This window comes from Falco punctatus (genome assembly GCF_963210335.1).
Source record: "Falco punctatus genome assembly, chromosome: 12".
Lineage (NCBI taxonomy): Eukaryota > Metazoa > Chordata > Aves > Falconiformes > Falconidae > Falco > Falco punctatus.
Genome location: NC_137592.1, coordinates 22,954,841 through 22,977,291, shown reverse-complemented (window position 1 = coordinate 22,977,291; position 22,451 = coordinate 22,954,841). Strand labels below are relative to the sequence as shown.

The 22,451-nt window shown below is 39.2% G+C and overlaps 1 protein-coding gene across 3 annotated transcripts in view; it reads left to right on the top strand.

The window, feature by feature from the left end:
* The window catches only part of INTS7 (integrator complex subunit 7), a 44,790-nt gene extending 22,716 nt beyond the window's left edge, over window positions 1–22,074 (top strand). Inside the window, exons 20-21 of one of the 3 annotated variants that reach the window (XR_013931354.1) lie at window positions 456–13,913; window positions 14,902–22,074. Coding sequence is in view for 1 of the 3 variants with exons in the window: in XM_080407941.1 (XP_080264067.1) it covers window positions 456–743 (288 nt within the window). In the remaining 2 variants the exon portion in view is untranslated. Of the gene's footprint in view, window positions 1–455 lie in introns of all 3 variants that reach the window. The other 2 variants (XR_013931355.1, XM_080407941.1) reach the window with 2 other exon arrangements.
* The last annotated feature ends 377 nt before the right edge of the window (window positions 22,075–22,451 follow it).

Sequence of the window (22,451 nt, the reverse complement as noted above, 5' to 3'; positions counted from 1 at the left end):
GATAAAACTGTTGACTTGAATTTTTATGTATTTCCTCAGGTGCTAATGTATGACATATAGTGAAAGGCCTGTTTTGGTGGCGTTTGGGGTTGGTTTTTTGTTTTTGTTGTTTGGGGTTTGCTTTTTCTTTTGAGGAGGAAAAGGAAAAAGTCATTTGCTTCTAAGAGAACAGGGCTAGGAAGTGTGTAATGTTTGTCTGACTCCTTACTCTGGGAAACTAGAACCTCGAGGAGAAAAAGACTTGCTAGCTACCTTGCTTCTGTGGATAGATATAAAAATAACCCATTCATTGATGAAAAAGCATGTCAAGCTGGCTCAATTGTGCACACGCATTGGTTTAGGAAAATTGAGGATAAATATGTTTCTCTTTCTCTTTTCTCCTTCAAGTGGAGAACAGAAAACTTATTTTAACACGTTTATATAAATTGGCATTTTAACCTTCCATGTGTTCTCAGATTCCTATTGACAACATGACCAATGAAATGGAGCAGAGGGTGGAACCACACAACGACTACTTCAGCACTCAGTTTCTGTTAAACTTTGTGATACTTGGCACCCACAACATCACAGTAGAGTCCTCTGTAATAGATTCAAATGGTATTGTCTGGAAAACTGGGCCTAAAACAACTATTTTGGTTAAATCTCTTGAGGATCCATACTCCCAGCAGGTTCGTCTTCAGCAACAGCAAGGACAGCCACCATCACAGCAGCAACAGCAAAGAACAGCATACTCGCGGTTTTAATTCCCAGAAATGACTCTGTTCTGGTCAATGGTATTATAGTTTTTTCTTGGACACTCTTGGTTTTTTGAAAGGCCTACAATTTTAATCTTCTCCTAGAAAGTCTTGGATGCCAATTTGTTGCTTTTTAAATTATCTGGGGTAGGTAAACTTGGAATTTGATTCAGCAGAAGCAACTCTGTTCAAATTTAGAGTTGTGCTTTTCATATAAGAATTTCTATCTGATCACTTCTGTTTACAAACCCATTGCAGCAGGCTCCACAAACTTTGATAGCAGGGGACAGGAAGAACTCTTTGATTAGTACTTTCTCTGCTTTCTTTTGTTGAAGCATATAAGTTCTAATGTTAGGCCTACAGAGCATCAGTAAACACTTTGGCTAGTTATACAGAACTGAATGTGATACCAAGTCTATGTCTTTTAATGTGAAGTAATTGGCAGGAATTTCCAGGGATTTTTTTTCTGACATTTAATAGCAATTTCCAGTATTTGGCTGGTGTATGTGTATTATTACAATTCATCAGCACTACTTAATGCATGCATCTGAAAAATAAAAAAGTTGCAGCTCATTTCTCATACCCAGTCATTGTAGAGGGAGGAGACTGCCTGAGGAGTTGCTGTCTAGGGAGTCTTAAAATTCTGAGGCAGAATTTTACAGGTGGGAACAATTAACTGTTTCTCAGGTGATATAGAGAAGATTACTGTGGTGTTTTTAAATCTTCATGCATCTGTATTCCCGAAGGCTTTGGTTTTGTTGGTTTTTTTGTTTGCTTTTTTAAGAGGGAAGTTAACTTGCAAGTTACCATTTTTTTAAAAAACTCCTTTGTCTTCTAAAAAGAAATTTCATATACCAAAGCTTTGTAATCTTGTGTACTCTTTGACCAATTTAGTAATCTTAATTGTTACTTTTACAGGATAACTTGAAGGAGAATTTTACCAATACTAGAAATTGATTCAGAATAACTTTGGAAATATGCTGCTTCATACATAGTTTCCTTGCTTTCTTTGAGGTGCAAAGGGCTGGACTCTGCCTGTGTCTGGACTCCCAGACAATAGATCACATAACATGTACTTCACCTGGTCCTCATAAATAATCTCTGCTTATCACTCTGCAGGAAAGTAGGGCCCACTTGCTTGGGGAGGAGGAAGGGTGGCAGTTCTTACAGACTTCAGTTTGTAAATGGTTTAATCCCTTTCATTGGAGCAGAAAATTTCATTGTTATTTTCTCGGTGAATTCTGAAGATACTATTACTTCAAATTGCTTTCACTGCAGAAGCTGACTAGAGCTTGCAGATTCTGCTTGCGTTATATGCAGGGAATATAACAAATTGTCGTAAGCCTAGGTTTCTTTGACATAGCTGGATAAAGAAGAATTTTCACTGTGTTTTCCCGTAATAGTTGCTTAAGCAATCAACTTTCATATTCTTGGCTGGACACTAACACCAAAAAAAAGGAAGTGATTATGATAGATTTCATAATATCTTGGTCAGGCTGTAATCCTAAGCAGAAAAGATGATTGGGATGCGAAGTAAAAAAAGAAGATTCAGAAAATTGGTGAAAGATTAACCAGCATACTACTTAAATCTGATTTTTATTTTGTACAGGAGACAAACTACCACTCCCCTTCGCACTGTCTGAGGAAAGTGGTAGTTTCTGTTCCCACTTTCATGTTTATATACTTAGGTTTGCATGTTTGCATGTGTATATGTACATAGAGCTATGTATGCATACACGTATCTATAGCTGCGTATAATTATATAGTCCAGAAAGAGATGATTGAGCCAGTGTTGTGTATGCTGTTTGTCGGACTGAAGATCTGAACCCTTTGTGGTTGGTTGGGTTTTTTCATTAAATTTTTAGATCAGTGCCTTAACCACAAAAACCTCCTTATTGTAATGCAAAAAAGAAAAAGACTAAGAGGTCAAACATTTTTTTTATTTTTTTTATCCTGCATAGTGAATGTGTTTCTTGCTGTTATTGACCAATATGTTGCTGGAAACCTGTGATGGCGGCGTTCCAAAACAACTCTGAAATGAAACAAAATTTCCACATTGGGGAGCAGACTTATTTCCTAAATCTGCTGATGCTCACAGTGCAGAGCTAAACATATGAGAAACCTAGTAGAAAAAACACTTATGCAGGGAAAGCCTGACCTGGCCTGAGGCTTACTTGTCTGTGAGCCAGTAAGATTAACCCTGAAGCAGTTGAAAACAATTGTTCCTTCTCAAAACAACTTTGTTCACCTCATCTGAGAGGCCACTAGAACTCCAGGAATGTGTATCAGTTTTGGAGCCTGGCAAATAGTAACTGAGGTCTGAAAATCTGGATGCTAGGTATGGGAGACCACAGGGTGAGGGTAAAAGTCTTCTGGAGAATGGCAAGTCATATTTCTTGGAAATTATCTTGTATAGGAGGGTGGCTTACTGTGCAAGTATCTGGATTTCTGACAGAAGGATTGCTCATGCTGGCTCATCTGTACGTTAGTTATGTGCATGCTGATCAAGACAGACCCTGGACCTGTTACTGAATGTCCTTTTATGTAAGCACAGTGTTTTATGTTATGTGGTGTCTGTAGTGAGGTTATTCTTTGGGTGTTTGGTTTTTTTTCAAACATTGTGTATGTTTTTTCCTAATACACTTGGAGAACAGGAACCAAGACTTTTCATAGAAATCAATGACTCGGAATACCCAAAGAAAAGTGAGGGTGTTACGGTTACAGCTCCAACAGCAGCTTTCTGTACATTGCTATCAGCAGTGAATGTGATCCTTGATTATTAGTAGAAGCAGGGATTGAATCTTTGGATATCTTGCTTGAATCCTGCATTCTGTTTGTGGTGCTCCTACTTGAAGATGTGCAACAAAGAATCTAGAAAGTACTTCTATGATATGGACATAAGTTAAATCCCCTTAGTGTTTCCAATAAACAAAGCAGTAACTTGATCAGTATGCATAGCTGCATGCTAATAATGGAAGACAATTCAGATCTTGTTCGCTTACTGGCAAAAGAAAGAAAATATTCAGTGGCTAGACATTGGTCTTGAAGCTGCTGCTAAGAATTCAAACAACAAAAAGGCTTATGCAGGCAGCTACATCGTTGTCTAGTCTTAGTAATAAAGATACGCTTTCATCTAGCTTTGATAAATTCTTGGGCTGGGAGGGGTGGAGATGATAAAATTAAGATGACAGGAGGTATTCGTAATAGTGCAGTTCTGCATTAAGCCAGTATAATTGATGCTTAGGCTGTAGAATTTAACCCGGCTTATCCATGGATGATGTAGCCAGTTACTCTCGGAAGTACTTAACATTCACATTCTTGTGAACCTGTGCTCAGACATACTACGAAGTGTCATTTCTAGATTCCTGGCTAATCTCTTGCTCCAGGCAATACAGAATTCAAATGGGTAGGGAAGGCATTTCCCCTGTCAAATTCTGCCTTCCTCTGGAGTTTAGTGTAATCTTCTGCTAAGGTATTTAAGTGTGTTTCTTAAGTGATTCACTGCAGTTGCGCTCGTCATGGATATTCATGGAATCTTAGACTTCCCTTCCCATTTTTGTTTCCTTGGATGTCCAGTCATTTTACCTGAGGACTGAAAAGCCTTAATTTAGCTAGTTTTTGTATTTGATAGTGGATATACGTATATCTTTGACTTTCTGTGAAAATGTACAGGAATCGTCTAGAGGCAAGTTCATGGTTAAGCATATGCATAAACTTTTAAAATTATTTTCTTCAATGATGTCACAACTTTAGTTAAAAACTTATTGAAGGAACTAACAGGATTTGAATGAACTATATTGCATTCCTAAATTCCTCTTCAAATTATGTTCAGTATGTGTATGTATATATAGAGGGATCTCATACAAAGCAGTATTGAAGCATCTTGCCTTCAAAGTAGCTTTATTTCTTTTCTGGCTGTTGTCTTTCTGCTGGCCTGCAGTGCTTTGCTGTCTCCTTGGTCAGCATATTTGCACGTGTCCTTTTAATATTTAGGATCTCCTCAAAACAATCTGTTCCTTTTGTGGCAGCACAGGTGTAGTCGGGTATCTGCATTGTCCAAACCGAGAGGAGGAGAAAACATAAAGGAGGGTAGAGGAGGGGACTTGGGAGCCGTGCCAGCTTGCAAAGCACTTCTGAGTTGAGTAGGGCCCAAGAACTGGTAGTTCTCTTCACCTGGCTGCTGTAACCCAGCATCCAGCACTATTGGAGTGGCTTTTGCTTCACCTGTGTAGATGCCTCCAAGGACACAACCTTGCTAAGCAAAAGGAGGCTTATCCAGCCAGAACCTTGGCCTGTTAACCTCCAAAGCAGAGAGAGTGATAGAGACAAAAGCACTTCTTGAAGGCAAGGGAAACATAAGTGTTAAGTTGCTTTTCTTGCAAGGTGTATTATGTGGTTCTGCGGTTACCTTCTCCTCAGTGGGAATTTTTAAGCCAGATGCTCTTTTGTGTTACCAGGAAACAAGCTTATCTTAATGGTGACCCTAGATAGCTCCTGAGTTCTTTGTACGCTGAGGGACATCTCTTGGACAAACAGCAGCTGCTCAAACTTGCTATTGAAATCGCAGATTACACGTATTTTAGTGAGTAGCCATCCCAGTGGTTGTTCTCAACACTTCAGAATTGCTGTACTCTGCTGAGTGTCAGCGTAGTGCTGAGAAATAGGAAGTATCTTGATGCTCTCATTTGCTTTTAGGATGAAGTCTTTATCTACCTCTTGCTTGCCCACCTCAAAGCAATGCTCTTGAAATTAAGGACAGCTTCGCTGTATGTTAATGAAGTTTACAGTTAGCCTCAGCCTCCTGATCCAAGGATCTTGGGTAAGGTAAGAAGAGCATTTAGTGAATTTTGAGAGAAAAATCTTAGGCTAGAAAGAGCCTGTGCCAGCGTCTTAAACTCTTTAGTCTACTGGACACCTAGCTGTAGTAAAAAGCTGATTTTTTTTTTCTCGTTGTCAGTGGTCCAGTAGAACAGTTGAGATACAGCTCTTCTAATGTGTAGAAATAAAGCTTACGCCATAGCCACTTCATAGTCCTAAAAATCATACACCTCCCACCCCTTCCCCCCCTGTCCCCAGACAGGGAGTCTTACATTCATATTTCCTCAGATTTGAGTTTGGGGTTTTCGAGAAGTCTTTTAAAATTGATTAATAAAAGCAATTGTTTGGAGTTTTTTACAGGTATCAGTGGGGACTACAAAGCTCAAAAGAAGATAAGACTGTTGTGGGTTAGCTGATTTAAAATAACTTTGCTCAATGGTTTAAGCATGTGACTTGCTGGCAGTCCATCTTATACATCTCTTCCCTGCTTCCTAAAGTACTAAATTTAAGAATGCAGTTAATTTGAAATTAATAGCTGTCAATGTTTAACACATAGCTCCTAACTACAGGGCAAAAACATTGAGTAGCAGTTGAACTAGAAGAGACTGTCTGTGGTAAGTACAATCTGAATGGTATGTGGATGGATAAACTCTGCTAGAGATGATGGGTGGATCTTCAGGGTACAGTTTTGTGCTTCACTTAACACACTCTAGGTGTGGTGTGGCTGAAAGGGACACTCTGCTGTTTATTCCTGGCTCCACCTTTGCTCTTTGCATCTGATCACGAGTTTATCCAGTTAAAACAGTTTCATTTTGCTAGGGTGTTTTTTCAGCTGAATTGGCAGGTTTGTCTTGGCAGACAGTGCAGCAACTTTATCAACAGAACCAGTACAAGGGAGATGCTGGGAAAGACGCATGGTGTATCCTAAAAGTAATAACTGTTGCACTGACCATGCATCTGTGGTCACAGGTCTGGAGGGAACAATCTGTTCACATACATTTGAACTGTGATGTTTCTGCATGGCCAGTTTGAGAGGGCAGAGATCGCTGCAGTAGTTGCCTTCCCATCTGCTGTGAGTCACCACGCACGAGTGAGGCAGCAGAAGGGAAGAAATACCCTTGCAGAGCAGTAGTTGAGGGCAAGTCTGCAGTGAGTTGTCAGTCTTTGCTCTGGAGTGGGTGAGGTGTGCTTGGTGATGTCCTGATTCGCCAGCAGTATATGTGGGCAGTAGCTAACAGCTGTGAGTGATGACAGCAGTCTGACTCGCCTTGTTTCACAGAATCCTAAATTCTGCGGGTACCAAGGTTCTGATTTCACATTTTTTAGTTAGATTTAGTTATTCCTACATTAACAGTTTGAATTTTGGCTGAAGCCAGGCTTTTATCACTTAATCTTAAATCCACTGGCACCAGTTTCATGGGTATGTATTTGTAGAAATTGGTCTATGCAAGTGGCAATGTTCAAATTAGATCGTTGTTCACTGAGTGAAGTGGAAAAGCAGCACGGGTGGAGACCTCTTGGAGTTAGTCACTCGTTTCAGACAGATGGGAAATTCCAGGAGGTGTAATGATTCACAAAAAAGTCGTCTGACCTCTCCAGAAGGTCTCTCGGAGGAACAAAAGCTATTGTAATCAACTCTGTTATAACTTGCATAGTGAAGCCGTCCCTCTGCCACATTTTTTCCTAAGCAGTGTGGACTGATCCTGTCTGCAATATACAAACTCTGATAGTTTTTCCTTTGTGTCTCTATATGCCACCAGAAAATGCACATCAATTCTTTACATCCTTGCAGAGGAAAAGATTTACCTGACAGTCTTCTGTGTCCTGTGAGGGACAGATGCAGAACCTTTCCTTGTTTTGCCTCTTGTAAGGGTTTGTGTGTTAGTGTGGACAATCTTCGTGAGTTGGGTAGAAATTTCTGAGGATTAATTCTGAGTGCATCTGGGTAGCACAACCCACATGATAGATGCCCTAGAGAGATTTGTATTTCTGTTGGCATGTGTACACTAGGTTAAAAACAAAGTATACTCTGACTTATTTTTGGGGGGAGTGGTGCAATACAGGTGAAATGTAATGGTAGTGCAGCTTGAAGGCTATAAGTTTAGTTGTCTTCCTGGTATTTTAGCCTGACCCTAATACAAGCACCTAGTTATTTGTGTTGGTTTTCCCATTTAAACAAACAAACAAAAACCCAAACCAAACCCCTAATTCTCTATGCTTTGCTGTTCAGAGTTTTAGAAATTAATTGGAAACTCTATAGAACTACAAAATTCTCTCTCTCTCCCCCTCTCCCCCCATTTGTCAAAAAAAAGTGTTGCAAATCAGGTACTCATGTTCAGGTCTGCCCTTTAATGATATAAGTGTACTAAATGGCAGATGGGAATGTTGGTGATTCACTGAATATATTTATTTATGTATGTAAACACTACTTCACCAGAAAGCAGCTTACAAAGAGGAATATGGTAACTTTAAAATTTGTTTTCAGTGAAGCCCATTTTGTAGTGTAAACATAGTGAGCTCTTGCTGTGACAAGACAGATGGGAGAGCCTTCTGCAATGCCTGCCTAATCACCTGAAATGTGCCTTTCTGCTTCTCTTGGGCTTTGTGCTTTCTGGGCACTGCCCTTATCATCACGGCTAATAACAGCATTTACAGGCTAATATCTACTGCCAAGTCAGCCACTGCTTACCTGTTGTTTAATGTAGTTTTTCTGATTGATGAGTTCTCACCTATGTCTGGCCACTTATCTTCTGCTGGCAGGGATGAGAATATTCTTTGATATGAAAGCTGCTGGGAGCCTGATGCCCTCTTCCTGCTGTAAATCTTCGTGCTTCCAGCTGCTCCAAGGCAGCCCAGGGAGAAGTTGGCATTGGCTACCCCAAATAGTCTGGGATGCAACCTGAATAAATTTTTAAAATGCCACTTTTAATCTCTTGAGTTTTTACTTTCAGCTGCTTCTCCACAATCTTGATAGCCATAAATCATGTTTTGCATAATCTCATTCCTCGTTTTTATGTTTAGTACTAGACTCCAGGAAGCGTAGCTTAAAAAAAAATATTAAAAAATACAAAGAACCAAATGTTCAGTACAATCTGCCCTTCCAATAATATTGTTAGATAATTCAATTAGCTTGGATTTGGCCTTTGAACGTCCAGCCTTGCTGGGCTGTGCCTGACATTTTGGCCATTCAAGGAGTAAAGGAACAGCAGAATAGGAACTTAATACAAGTTTCACAAGCCAAGTGTCTTCCGCTCAAACCTGTAGAAGAGGAAGTGTGGATGGGAGGTGGGGAGCACTTGTGTGAGACTTGCAATCACTTTTGTCAACTTGGAAGTCAGCAATTTAAAAATGTATCACTGTAATTATCACTTGTTGTATCTTCTCATGTCCACCTTTTGGAAGGGGAAAAAACTCAACACCATCTGATTGTGGTCGTATAAATTATTACAGCTAATAAAGTCACATATTCAGTGAACTAGGGTTTTGAAGTATTGAGAACACTGAAAATAAAAACATAACTCATTTTGTCCTTTACCTTCAAAGAAAGGCTCTGACCAGTTTTCTAAAGAAACTGTGGAGCCTGGTTAGTCATAGCAGTTTAGCTGTTTGAGCACTGATTCATTTGTACCTGTTCTTAGTACTAGTTTGGTAATGAAAAATTGATGGCTGAAATTGCAGGACAGAGATGGAGAGGGCCCTGTCCGGCAAGAGAGCAGCAATCTACAGCTGTGCTGCCTGAGATGTAACTTGTTCACCAGTGATCTGGTTACTTGACAGTCTAGATGGATTCACAAGACATTCAGAGGAATCAAATTTCTGAACAAAATGTAGGCAAAAGTTTCCTTCAACGTGGGACAAATCATGTTAATGCTGTACTAGGGTTAACAGAGGACACAGCATCTCTGCTGTGGTTCTGTATTGGACTTTGTTAAAATGAAGTACATAATTCATGCTCAGCGGAGGCAGCCGAGACCATGACTCATTTGTGCCACTCTAAAATATTAAAACTTCCAGGCCAGTTCAATTACAAGCCTGGCAGGACATACAACCTGATACAGTGAAATATTCACTGGTGTTATCCAGGCAATGGCAAAGAATCCAGTCATTGCAAAGAATGCTACCTGTGATTAATGATGTCATTATTTAAATTTGGGTTTTAATTATTTTGACTACCTATGAGTAGAAGGGGCTACAGCTGACTGGGTATTCCACTTTTTAGTAAAGTGTGTTGGAGATACATGAAAGCTTTGTAGCTTTTCTTCAAGAATTTAGTATTTAAAGTATTTGTGCGTGTGTAAGCAACTGCTACTCTGAAGGGGGTTGGAAGGTAAGAGAAACTGGAGAAATTTATATTTCTGTAATAGCAAAGATTAAAGAATTCTGAAAGAGAATCTGAAAAGGATCTTGAGGTGTTTGAGTTTCGAGGGAGAGAGATGTTAGTGCATTTGATAAATACACTCAAATAACATATATTAAGTAATGAAACTACTGATTAAAAACTAGTTTGTGTACTTAATGAAGTGTAATGCAACAGAATTAGTACTTCTGAGTTGCTAAGACTAAAATCATGTTCATAAGCATCTGTTTTTATCTAGCTGATAGCAATGGCTGGAATTTATGTGCTGCTCTGCTTGTTTGGTTTGGGTTTTTTTGTGGACAATCCAATAGCATTGTATCACAAATTCAAAATTTAGTTGTGTGGGTTTTTTTTTTTTTTGCATTTATGCAGGCAGCTCTGAACTCTGTTTTGCAGACAAGAGGTATACTTAGGAGTGGACTTGGCCTGGACGTGAGTGTATGCAAATAGCTCCGTATGTGAAACTGGGCTCGACTGAAAAATCTGAGTATTCCAGTTCATGATTCCCTGCATAATGAAGTCACAGACTAGTACAATCAGATTATATAAAAGTCTTCTCTAGTGTATATATAATAACTAGGCTCACATGAACTGGTTTTAGTCAATAATTCGTATTGCTTATCTTTCACGATGAAGGGATGTAAGTAAACGTACATTTGTGTACATTGTGGTAATCTTTGTAGAAACACTGCAGGAATTTTTAACAGTTCAACTAAAATCCAATGTGAATCAGATCAGCTGTTACAGGCTTGGTAGGATCCAAGCAACATACCTCACAGGATGAACTCTGAACAAGGGCACAGAGACCTAGAAAGAAATAGTTAATTAAGTAGAGATTCTACTGAAAAACAGTGATACTACTTGAAAAATACAGGCTTTCAACTAAAATAGCAAATATATAGGTATTACTGTGACACTAAACACTTCCCTGTTGAACAGAATATTAATCCATTGTGTTTTGCAAGGATATTTCATTTATTTTCTGTTTTTAAAGAAGTGACCGGAGACAGTGTGAGTTCTTGGCAGCTGCTGATGTCTGGCCTACAGGGTTGCAAGTCAATGTTTTTATCTTTTTGTTTTGATCATGAAGTAAGGTAGTGGTGGTTTCTAAGGCCTCTGGTGAATAATTGACGGTGCGTTGGTTAAAGCAGTGATTTGCAAATCTTCCTGACTTCCTGCAATGGTTTAGGCTTCTCCAGAGTGTATTATGTAGTATATTTGAGCAATCTTACGTAAACATTGGAGCAACCTTTTTTCCCCACCCTACAATTTATTGCCTTCATTCTTCAAATCACAACTGAATTTAAACTCATTTGTGTCTCCATCCAGCTGCTAACTTGCACCCTTTCATCCATCTCTTCCAGACTTAATCCATAGCTTCTAACAGGTCATCCTGTGCAACAGTGTTTGCACCCAGTCCTTCCTAATGTACCTAGTGTTACTTTTTGTTACTCCCTTAAGTTATCTTTCAACAGCTGTGATACTTAGGAATTTATATTAAAGAAGGAGGAGCAGAGGGAGCTAGGAAATAGTGTGTTTGTGGAGTAACAGTAGGAATAGTCATCGCTGCTTTTCAATGAGCGAGAGCTGCTGCCTGACCAGGCTGTGTTAGGGCTGCTGTCTTCCTTGGTCATGTTTCGCTGGGAAAATGTTGTAGCCAGGAGCGAGCATTACGGTGGTTGGCAGCATAATGAATAGCAGAGATCCAGGTACATTTCCTCACCTGGAACGTCTTTCTGCTCTAGACTGGGGCGCACACAACTTAGGCTTGCTTGCAGTCCTAGATACTGCCTCCTGCCATCTAGAAGAGTGGAACCCAGGGAATGTTTTAGTGGCCTCATCTAATGACTGCTGTTGTTTTGGGTTGGTAGGGTTGGGGTTTTTTTGTTTGTTTGTTTGTTTTTAATGTGTACCCCATCCTTAGGGGAGAGATGATCAATGTTTATGGTATGTAACAACCCTTATGCTACCTCCCCTTGGAGACAGAAGTTACCACAATAAAAGTGTGTGTTGTAGGGAGTGGAATGTGTAATATAATTTGCGTATTCCAAATTACTAGCCTCCACCCCAGCCTGAGCAGCAATAGCTGATGTGGGACTAGAAGGTGTCAAGCCTCTGCTTCCACTCCTCCTTGCCTTCAGGAAAAGAAACAGTTTACAGCTGGGCATCGTAGATCTTCCTGCAGATTCCTGTGTCCAGGACATTGCCCTAGCTAGGGTTGTTCCCTACTAGGCTATCGGCTGGTAATCTCAGGCACCAAGATAGTCTGGAATTAAGGTACCACCCCATAGTATGTCCTGTTTCTTCACTGCTCAAGCCTGAGAATACTTAGTAACAAGCTGTAACAAATCCAATACAATTTGTTCTTCAACTGCTGGATTTTATTTTTGTGTTTATCTTCAGTAGCTTTTCCTTGATAAGGGTCTAGCTCCAGTCCTCCCCGAGTATTAACAGTGGAAAAGAGGATGCTAGGCTGGTTTGGGGAGGCAAGAATTGCTAGAATACACAAATACTGGAATACACAAGAAAAGAACATTGAAAAGTACGTTAAATACTGAACCCTACAGTCTGCTATATGTAGCTATTTCTCCAGCATACTACTGGTTTGATCCTTACTTAGATTTGCCAATCAAGACGTGTTTTATGACAAGATAATAGTTTACTTACTTTTTTTGTATTCTTACTCTGACTGGAACTTTCTGCTTTTCTAAATTTTTAGCCTAAAAGATTTGAATTAATGTCTTGCCTTTAGACAGATGCTGCCATTTCTAAACGTTATCTAAAAGACATGCAATTAAATTTTGACCTCCGTTAAGTCAGTGCAAAGTCTTCATAGCTTACTGTGATAAGCAGTTATGGTTTTGTGATACTGAATTTGCTGTGATGTTTCATTTTACCACTTGGCATTAACACAAGGCACATCTTTTGATAATTTCTCAGAACCTCAACACATCAGCCTGTTTCCACTTCTCCTCTACATTCCTCTCCCCCCACCCCACCCCCGAATCTAATTGTAGTGGCTTTCACTGCTTTCTGTTGATCTTGACAATAATTAGTGGGAGCAAGCAGAAAGACCTGAGTTATACCAATAACTAGACTTCATTTATCAATCTCACAACTTCATTTAACTACCATTTTTTTAACCCTCAAAGCTGGGGATGCATCACCATCTGAAACAATGTGGTGAGTGTCTGGGGGTAAGTATGCTGCAGGTACTATGTCCTACTCAAATATGCCATCAGACCAGGTCATGCTCTTCTGCCTCCTCCTGCTCAGAGCTCTTTTGGCACCAGCTTCCATTCGAACCCTTGGGAATACAGAGCATGAAGAGGTGAAAACTGGGACTGTAGTGAAACTGCATTTGAGACAGTGTGAGGCACTAGGCATAAAATGCTGGTAGGTTGGATCAGCCACAGCCTGGGTCAAGTGGGATCAACAAGGGTGTATGTGTGTCCAAAGGAGGTCAGTGAAACCGGGACAACTGGGGGCAGAGTATTCATATATGGAGAAAAAGGGGTAATAGTTTAGTAGATGTTTGAAAGGGTTTTTTCTTTTTTTTCTTTTCCCCTTGCATCACTTCTGTGTAGTAAAGAGAGTTTGTGGTTTTATGTTTTAATCATTTTTTTTCTTTTGCAGTTTTTTTCCTTGTGAAACCTTAGTTCTGTTTCCCTCTGCCTTTTTGTTGTAAGACTTAGGCTGAGCAGATCAAACTACATAATCCCTTGTGGTCTGGCTGGATTCATCCACACCATTAGGATTGCTTTTCTTAGCCAGAGTTAACAATGGTGTAATGGCTTTTATAACATTTTATTAAGTTGAAATGCATCAATAGCACTAATGATAAACAATTGTGGTATTTTAGGAAGAACAATTTCCAGCACTTACTGCACATGCCAGCCTGCGGAACTTCTGGGCAGCACTTGACCCTGTGGCATGAAAATAGGGACTATTTGTCCCTTACAAACGTGTGTGCTGTGGCACAGGCTTGGTCTTGGATGTCTCTGGTAAGAAGTATTAGAAGTATTACTTCCATCTCTCTAGATTAAAATTCCTCTTCAACTGTTGCTTAAATCTGCTGCTGGCTAGTATAAATCAAGATAAAATGGCCTAGCTTGCATTTGCTGTGGGGAGGATGGGAAAGGGGCCTTCTTGTTGATGGCAGTCATATGACATAGCAGTGGCAATGGAACCTCCTCCCTTCCTCTCCCTCCAATGCACATTGGGACTGTCCCTGGCTTAGGATGATAAATTTAATGTGAAACTACAACCAAGATGTATAAGGTTTTTCTTATACATTCTTTATATATAAGTATATACATAATGCATATTTATTATGTATAAGAATATACATAATATATATGCATTTCTTATTATTCTTTATAAGGAATTCAACCTCCCCCAACATCTTTAATTCTGAAGGAGGGGAAAAAAAGGCAAAAATAAGGCTACCTTTTTAAGGCCCAATAGCATTATCTAACTTAATGATTACTGATTAACCAATGCCAACAATAGCTTTAACTGAACTTTTCCCAAGGAAATAATTAGTTGCCATTGACAGTATTTACTACATTCAGCAGAGAGACAATAGTGTGTTTCACCCATGAAAAAAGCAGGTAGTGAGACTGCAAAGGATGTGGGTGAAAGTGTAGCTTAAATGCAAATTACGATGCGACTTCTCCTTTTGGATTTCCCAGTGTTGCGCTGTTGCGCTGTTTGTTCAGTCAGATTCTGCTTGTGCGAAAACTGCAGAACTAGCTTGCATATTCATCATTACCTTCTTTCCATAACCAAATAAAACATAGTCTTGAGGAAGCTAAGCAAAAGAGTTGCAAAGAGGCATATGGCACCATAAGACCAGGAGGTCACATGCTGTGCTGAGTTGGGAGAGGGAAGATTGTGTTTTGTTGTTTTTTTTTTTTTTCTTTTCTTAATAGACCTCTGTCCTGATCAAATATCAGTGATGGTATTTATGTTACAATACCTACTTCCTAGAAATGCTCAGTGGACCTTGGATCAGACCTGATTGCTTTGTCCCCAGTTCTTCTGTCAGCTGAAATGGGATGGATCTTTGCACTTTGCACAGGGCTGTCTGAAATCGCTGGAATTCAGCACATGAACAAATAGACTCCCCCACAAAGGCAGCTGTCATTGTTACATTGGACTCTCTACTTTCTTTTTCAAGTAGAAAACCCACCACTCTTCTGAAACATCAATATTAATTTTAGTTTGTAATGATACAGAATCCAACAAACATAGAAAGGATAAAGTAGTCTGAATACCTCTTCAACTTTATAACCAGCTATTCACTGGGGCTTTAAGTGTGAGAATCATCTTAACAATGATAAGTATTTGTTTAGTTCACTTGTATTTGTAGTTTGATGTACAAACATTGACTGGATGTTGATAAGTTTACCAAAACCTAAGTCAGTCAGTCTGGCAAATGTTGACTTGAAATGAACTTTAATGAGTTTGGAGAGAATAGGAGCTTCATCTGATGACTGACCTCGCAGCATATTGATCTGTATGATCAGAACCATGCATTGTAGTGCTTAATTTGCCATTGCAGATGGAGATAAATAGTAGAGGTAACTCAGTGCAGTCAAGTCACCATTTTTACTACATTCTTTTATTTAAAGTGGCTAATGGCAAAACAGTGTGATAGCTAGAAAATGTTAGAAGTCCCATCTGCTTAAAGACAGGTTGGCTTCGTTTTTGTGTTTGTACCGTGCTTCCATATGCAGACTTTATGGGCTTATAAAAATCTTGCAAAATGCAGTCTTATATATGATCATTGTTTGAAGTAATGTGATACTGTAGAGGCGATTGAACTAAATCTATTTGTCATGGATGAAAGATTTCATAACCACGCTAGCACAGAGGTTAAAGATTCAGTAAGTAGTTGGAGTAATTCTAGAGCTTCCTTAAAAAACCCAAAAAAACTAACAAAAAAACCCCAACAAATGCAACCCCCCCCCCCCCCCGAAAAAAAAAAAAAAAAAAAAAAAGAAAAAAAACAACCAAAAAAACCACCCCAAGGAAACAAAAAGAACCAGCCCCAGACAAACCAAAAGTAAGCCCTCGGCTCAAACTCACCTTGGTGACAGCAGTGTCAATGGCTGAAAAACACCCATGTAACTGAGACGAGAACTCAGCTTTGTTGTGCTCTACTGAGGCTGCCCATTGATTGACACACACACTGTGACAGAAACACATTATGTGCAGTAACAAATGAAAGTGTTGCTTGCTGACCATCTGGTTGCATTGCAGTGTATCTGTTACACATCTTTAATAAGTGGTCTCTGTCAAAGTCTTCAGTTTAGTTTTAATGAGAAATTAAACACCTAAACCCATCTGAGTTATTCAGCTTGAATTGACAGGCATTGGTATGGGAAAGCTTAGTATGGTATGAAATGGTAGTGTAATACCTGGAACAACAGGGGTTTTTTTCCTGTTGGAAGATGTATATATTAGGTTACTGCATCAAATGTGTATTTTGTTGAAAAAAACCCCAACCAAACAAAAAATTACAAACCTGAGACTCAAGGCATTGTCCTTCTATGGTTGATACTGAGGTTTTGCTTATTTCATACCCTTATGAAAATAGTAGCCAGAAAAGGGAACTTCAGATCAATGCCTGCATCTTTAAGGAGATTTAAATATCTTTTGAGGGGTTTAGCTGTTGAAAACATAACTTTTTTGAGAGCTAACCTCTCCTTTTTTGACAAAAAAAATGAAATACATTACAAGTAATCTGCATGTGAGGTAAAGAACATGTACCTGCACCAAGAGGGCTTATATTCTTGATATGCTAGATGAAAAGCAACTAAAACAGATGGTACATACATTTTATGTAAAGCAGATTGAGATGGAAAAATCCAAGAGTGGCATTGTTGTAAAGGCTAACAGTCTCTATGTGGAAAATTAAGAAATTTGCATATAGCTGGTAGGAGAGAGATGGTTACAACTGCCTCACCTTCTGCTAGTCTCGACTAACTGGCAAATTGTTCGTATGTGGTGCATTCTGTTTTTTCACCTTTCTTACAAATGGTGAAGGTCATGAACAAAGATGAGTGTGCGTGCCTACCCAGCTCCAAACTTCCTTGATTTGGGTTGCTGTGATGTAGAAAGAGTAAGTACATTCAGATGTGAATCTAGCCAGATTCTTTTGGGAGATCAGGATAGCCTTGAGTGAAGCACCATATGGCTTGGACCCCTTCTGTATCTTATACTTCAAATCCCTTTAGGTTCTTTGTGGCGGAAGTAGTACAGATACTGGTTATCATGCTCCTTTTTTGCTACGAAGAAAATAAATGTGTCCAAAAATAGTTAAAAACAAACCCTTGACAAATCATAAATAACAGAGTGCTTCTAAATTGTAGAACATAATCTCCACCTGAAAAAGTTTGTAAACTATTGTTTTATGTGTCCATACCCAGCAAATCTATTTTGACACTGCCTTGGCCTCCGGAAACTATTGGGAAACATGTGATAAAGAAGAACTAGCTATCACATGGGTCAAAAATACATTGTTATAGAGAGCACCTGGCTATGTTGGCAAATTAAATTGAACAGCAGTAAACCAACAGGTGAGCTCAATCTGAGGTGCAGAGCAGAGAGAGTGCAGTACATGTTGAGATTTCTCACTGTATAAAGACTCATTTTGCTGTGGGACTTTAATTAGACAGTGATGGGACCGTAGCCAGACCCAGCATTAGGTATGAGTGGGCTTCTCTCTTCCCCAGTAGCACGCTTGATAATGTGTACTTGCACTGATTTAGCATAGCTGTGTCTTCCATGTCATATGGCCTCCTTGGCTATAGCTCAGCTTTTCTTTCCCCAGAAGCTGTGTGTTGAATTTTAATTTTTACTTTGTTGGACAAAATTCCAAGCATTATGCTGGAGTTTCCTTACTGGAGCCAGAGTTTGTTCTTCTGTCTGTGTCTTAACTATATAAAATTCCCTAGAGCAAAATTACAAAGGCAGTAATACCTGGTTATAAAATGTTTACTTAGTCTCATTTAGAGATTCCAAAATTACAAAAATTTTTGAATGAAATATTAACTCAAAGAACTATGTAACAATACAACTTGCATAATATTTAATGATTCCTGATATGTAAAAAAACAGCCTACAACATATCTGGGGTCCAGCAACATAACAACGTGGCAGTGCTACTTCAATGCTGTTTTGATTTACTCAGAAGAAATACCATTTGTTTAGTCTCTCTTATCTTAGCAATAACTTGGTTTCTTTGGTTTGTTTGGTTGTGTGTTTATATAGATTGTTTGTTTAAAACCAGGAAATCTTTGCTACTTTCTCCCCAGAAAAAAAAAAAAGGCCCTAAAACAACTCAAGGCCTTAACTTGGTATCATGCAGTCTTGTTAGAACTAACGCTCTCTGAGTCTGATGTCAACTCAAGCTAGTAGAGGGGTGGGGAAAAAGCATGCATTCATCATGAACCTGAAATCTTTGGTCACAGCTGTGACACGTTTTTTCTGAGGCCCATAAATTTTTAATGTGAAAAAAACTTAGCCTCTCATCCAAGAACTTAAAATATTAGAAAAAATGAGCAAAAATGACAACTCTATGCTAGAGCTGTAGGAACTGGCAAGGCTGTCTTGTCTGTGAGGGATACTGCATGTGGGATCTGGAGAGGGGGGCAAGGGAAGGGGCCTTGTTAGAAGGCTGAGCCCTGTGTCAGGTCAAAGCCTTTTTACATAAATACAGGAAGGTCACAAGTGTTCAAGTCAATGCCACTATTTACTTCCATTTTAATGGTTCCTTCACATTACCCTGAAGTGTCCTTAAAAGAATGAAGATGCAAATAAAAGCATCTTTGACTGAAAGGTCAAATAGTCTGGTATCATTTACTTCCCAGAGAAAAATCAGAAAAGGAAAATGGCCTGGGTTTTGCATTTTGTGTGTGATAAATGGATGTGACCCTTCAAAAGGAACTGATGTATCTTAAAGACTACTGTTGGATGGGTAAGAGAAAGGACATTAGAACAGCTTGCCACTGAAGATCAAGGAACTTGAAGCATGTTTCCTCTGTTCCTCTGAAGGTACAGCTGGTAGAGATGGAGTGACTGATACTGCCCTTTAAATTTAAGAATTTACTTGGAAAATGGAGGTGATTTTCCCTCTCATACATAGGATGTAATGGAAGTTGCGGTTACAGAATATTTTTGGAAGGTTTAACTGTCATTATGAAAATGAGTGAAATACTTAACTTTCTGAAGACAGCAATGCAAAAATACTCCATACAAGGGCATTTGACACTCTGTAAAGCAGCTCAGAATTGGAGGTTAAAAATGTAATTAAACCTTTTTTTTTTTTTTTTTTTTTTTTCCTTCCCCAAAGGGCACACGATTTATTCCCTTTGGGTTTTGTGTGTGTGTGTGATTTTGGTTTTTGGGGTATTTTTCCCCATACTGGTTCTTTTCCCTTCTTTCTTTATTGCAGCCTGCAGAAAACATAGTTGTGAAGTTATTCTTGGTGCTTCTTTAAACTTTTTTTCCCCAGATCTAATGCTAACTACTTAATTCACTTGAGATTCTCTCTGGATTTATGCTCCCGTGAGTATAAGCCCTGTTTCATGTTATGCATCTTACAACAGTCTGTTCTGCACATGCTCCCAACTTTGTAGTTCCTTATGGCAGTTTTGTCTACTTTCATCTTTTCTGTCATGCTATTGTTTTGTTGTGTTTTTTTTTTTTTATAAAACTGTATACAATTTCTCAAGTGGCAAGTTGCTGCTTCTGAGAGGTTGGAAACAGTAGTTGTTTTCTGCTGTGTGGAATTTCTGAGATTTCTCAGGCTGTTTTCTTGTCTTTGCTTTCTGTATGACAAGCCTTTATGATTTTTAAAGGCAATTTTGGTTTTAGTGTCATCAGCACACAAGTGCATCCTCCTAACCCCTTTTTCCTCTGACCATATGGCATCTGTGACTTCAGTTTGCTAACAAGGAAAGCAAGCAGGGAGAACTGATTCAATCTGGTTAGGACAAATGAGCAGCTTTCCATTTCCCAACCTTTGACCCAGACAGAGGTTGAAAAGCGTTCCAAAGCTTACTGTTTCTGAACTCCAGAAACAAATCTTTTAGTTGGCTTGGTGTTTACAGCTTTGAACCTGAATTTCATTATGGTTATCCATGCCTCTGTGACTTGTGGACTACTTGAATGTCTGCAATGCATTCCTTCCTTACAGCTATGCTTGCAGGCAGCTCTAATGCTACGGCAAAGTTGGAATGCAAATATGTGCCATTGAATGGTATCATATGAGAATGACAGTGGCTAATCGCTTCTTGAAGTGTACCCAGAGACAAAAAACGTTATCTTCTTCAAAAGCCTCTTATGACAAAAACCTGACTTGAATCTTACAGCCAGATACTGTGGTCAAATCCAGCCTGTGTGAATGAAGAATCTTCCAGATTGCAGCTCCCTTGCAGTAACCTACATGCTGTTTAGGGTAACTTAAGTAACTGAATGTAACAGATGTGTGTGCTTATTACTGTGTAACGTCCCCACCTCAGTAATAAGGTGTTTTTCCTTCTTATAGGCAGGAATAAGTCTAATCTTTTTTGTTTGTTTGGTCTATAGGGGTTTTTTGGAAGTGAGTGGGAGACAACTCCAATATTTAATTATCTGCTCCAGTGATCCTTGACATCAGTTAATCACCTAGTATTACCAATATTAGAATCTGTATCTACTGCTTAATAAGCACATTAAATTGTATTTTTACAATGATCAGTAGTAACATCCCTGTCAGTATTTCTGCAAGGCTAAGAAGACACAGTTATGGGGGGTATCCAGTCAAAAATATGTAAACTTTAGAGAAATCATTAAAAAGGCAACAAGCTGAGAGTCGCTTATATTAATTGTTTGCCTTTTTTTGCATTTGTAATAGTAAAATGTCAAACAACATACAATGAAAGGTCATGAAACTCAGGGATTATGAGGAACTGCTTCCAGAAATCAGATGTTTTTTTTAAAAAATAAAATCAAAATGAAAAAAACAATTTTGAAACTTTGAGCTTCAGCATTAACAGTTATTGACCAAATGAAAAAAAAGAAATTCCTACTGCTTAGTTTTCTTCTTTTTGTTTGCAGTAATGGCACAATATATACATGTACATTTTACTTTATACTAGAAAGGATTCTTCAGAGGCTCAGACTGGATGACAGACAGCAGGCTTCTCAAGATCCATGACGGGTATTTCATTGTGCACGCTTCCTAGGACTTGGGTTGTCCATGTGAAGGCCAGGAAATGAGGAATAGGGGTGGGTCTTTGCTACTAGCTCATTCAGCAAAATGCTAAACCACAGCTTCCTAAGCTTTAAGGCAGTCACTCTGACAAAGAATGCTTTGTACGCCAGCTTCCCCATGTGCAATTCCTTTCTGCAATATAAATTGCCTAATTCATTGATTGTCTAACATAATTTGTGCAGTCCCTCATTTTGATACATCAGATTAGAGAATGTTATTCTAAATTGTACAGTAATACCAAATTTGATTCAAAAGTCATTTTTTTCATCTTGGAATAATACATAAACAAGGCTTTATATTGCTGTTGGGATGTAAAAATTAAGATGTAACATTAATTATGGCTTGGAAATTTTTCTTGCTCTGAGGATTTTCAAGTATAATTTTGGTGAGAATAAGTTCAAGTGTATGCCCAGAGTTGTTTGCATGAGATATAAAAGGAAAAAACAAACCAACCCCCACAACCACCCCATCTTACAGAAGCTGGTAACACTTCAGAACAGCTCAAGATGACTGCATAATGATTACTGAGCACAACTGTCAGATCTAACCCAGTAATAAAAATAACGTAGACAGAACACCCTGACTTGGAAACACTTATGCAAGGCGTGTCCTTTTTGTCAAGAAGGTCAGGAGTTTTGTTTTGTTTTGCTTAAATAGAACATGATGGCATTATTTAGTAGTTTGTGGTTTTAAATTCTCAAATTAAATTTATCTGCAATAGCAACTTTGTTTTCTTCCTGGAATGGAGGTTGGGATTCAATTTTGTCATCTCTGAAGCCTCATTGTCTAGGAAACAGTGGACTAGCTTTACATATGGTATGTTTTGTATGTGAAAGTGATATGTTTCTCAGTCTACAATTTGAAATAAAACCCCATTCTAATTTGAAAATTCTGTAAAACCTTCTAGCATGTCTCCTTTTTAAGGTGTAGTTGTGTTTTTTCCATCTGTTTGGGTTCTTAAGGAATAGAAACAGAGTTAATGTGACTGGCACAAGCCATTCTGCTCAACATAGGTCTTGCAGTACTTGAAGGAGGCTGAGGAAGGGGAGCCTGGTCGGTCCGGAGGGCTGAAGGAGGGCTGGCGCTGCTTTCCAGCCCAGTCGGGGTGTGCAGCGAAGGCAGGGGAGCAGCAGTCCCGTATTGCCACAAGGGATGATGCAGTTACACTGAAGGCAAATATTCCTCACCCTGGAGAGGCTGTGTGGGGGGACAGGTTGGTTGGGGGGGGGGGGCTGGGAAGCCTTCCCCCCCCCCCCCCCCCCTCGGCTGCTTCAGG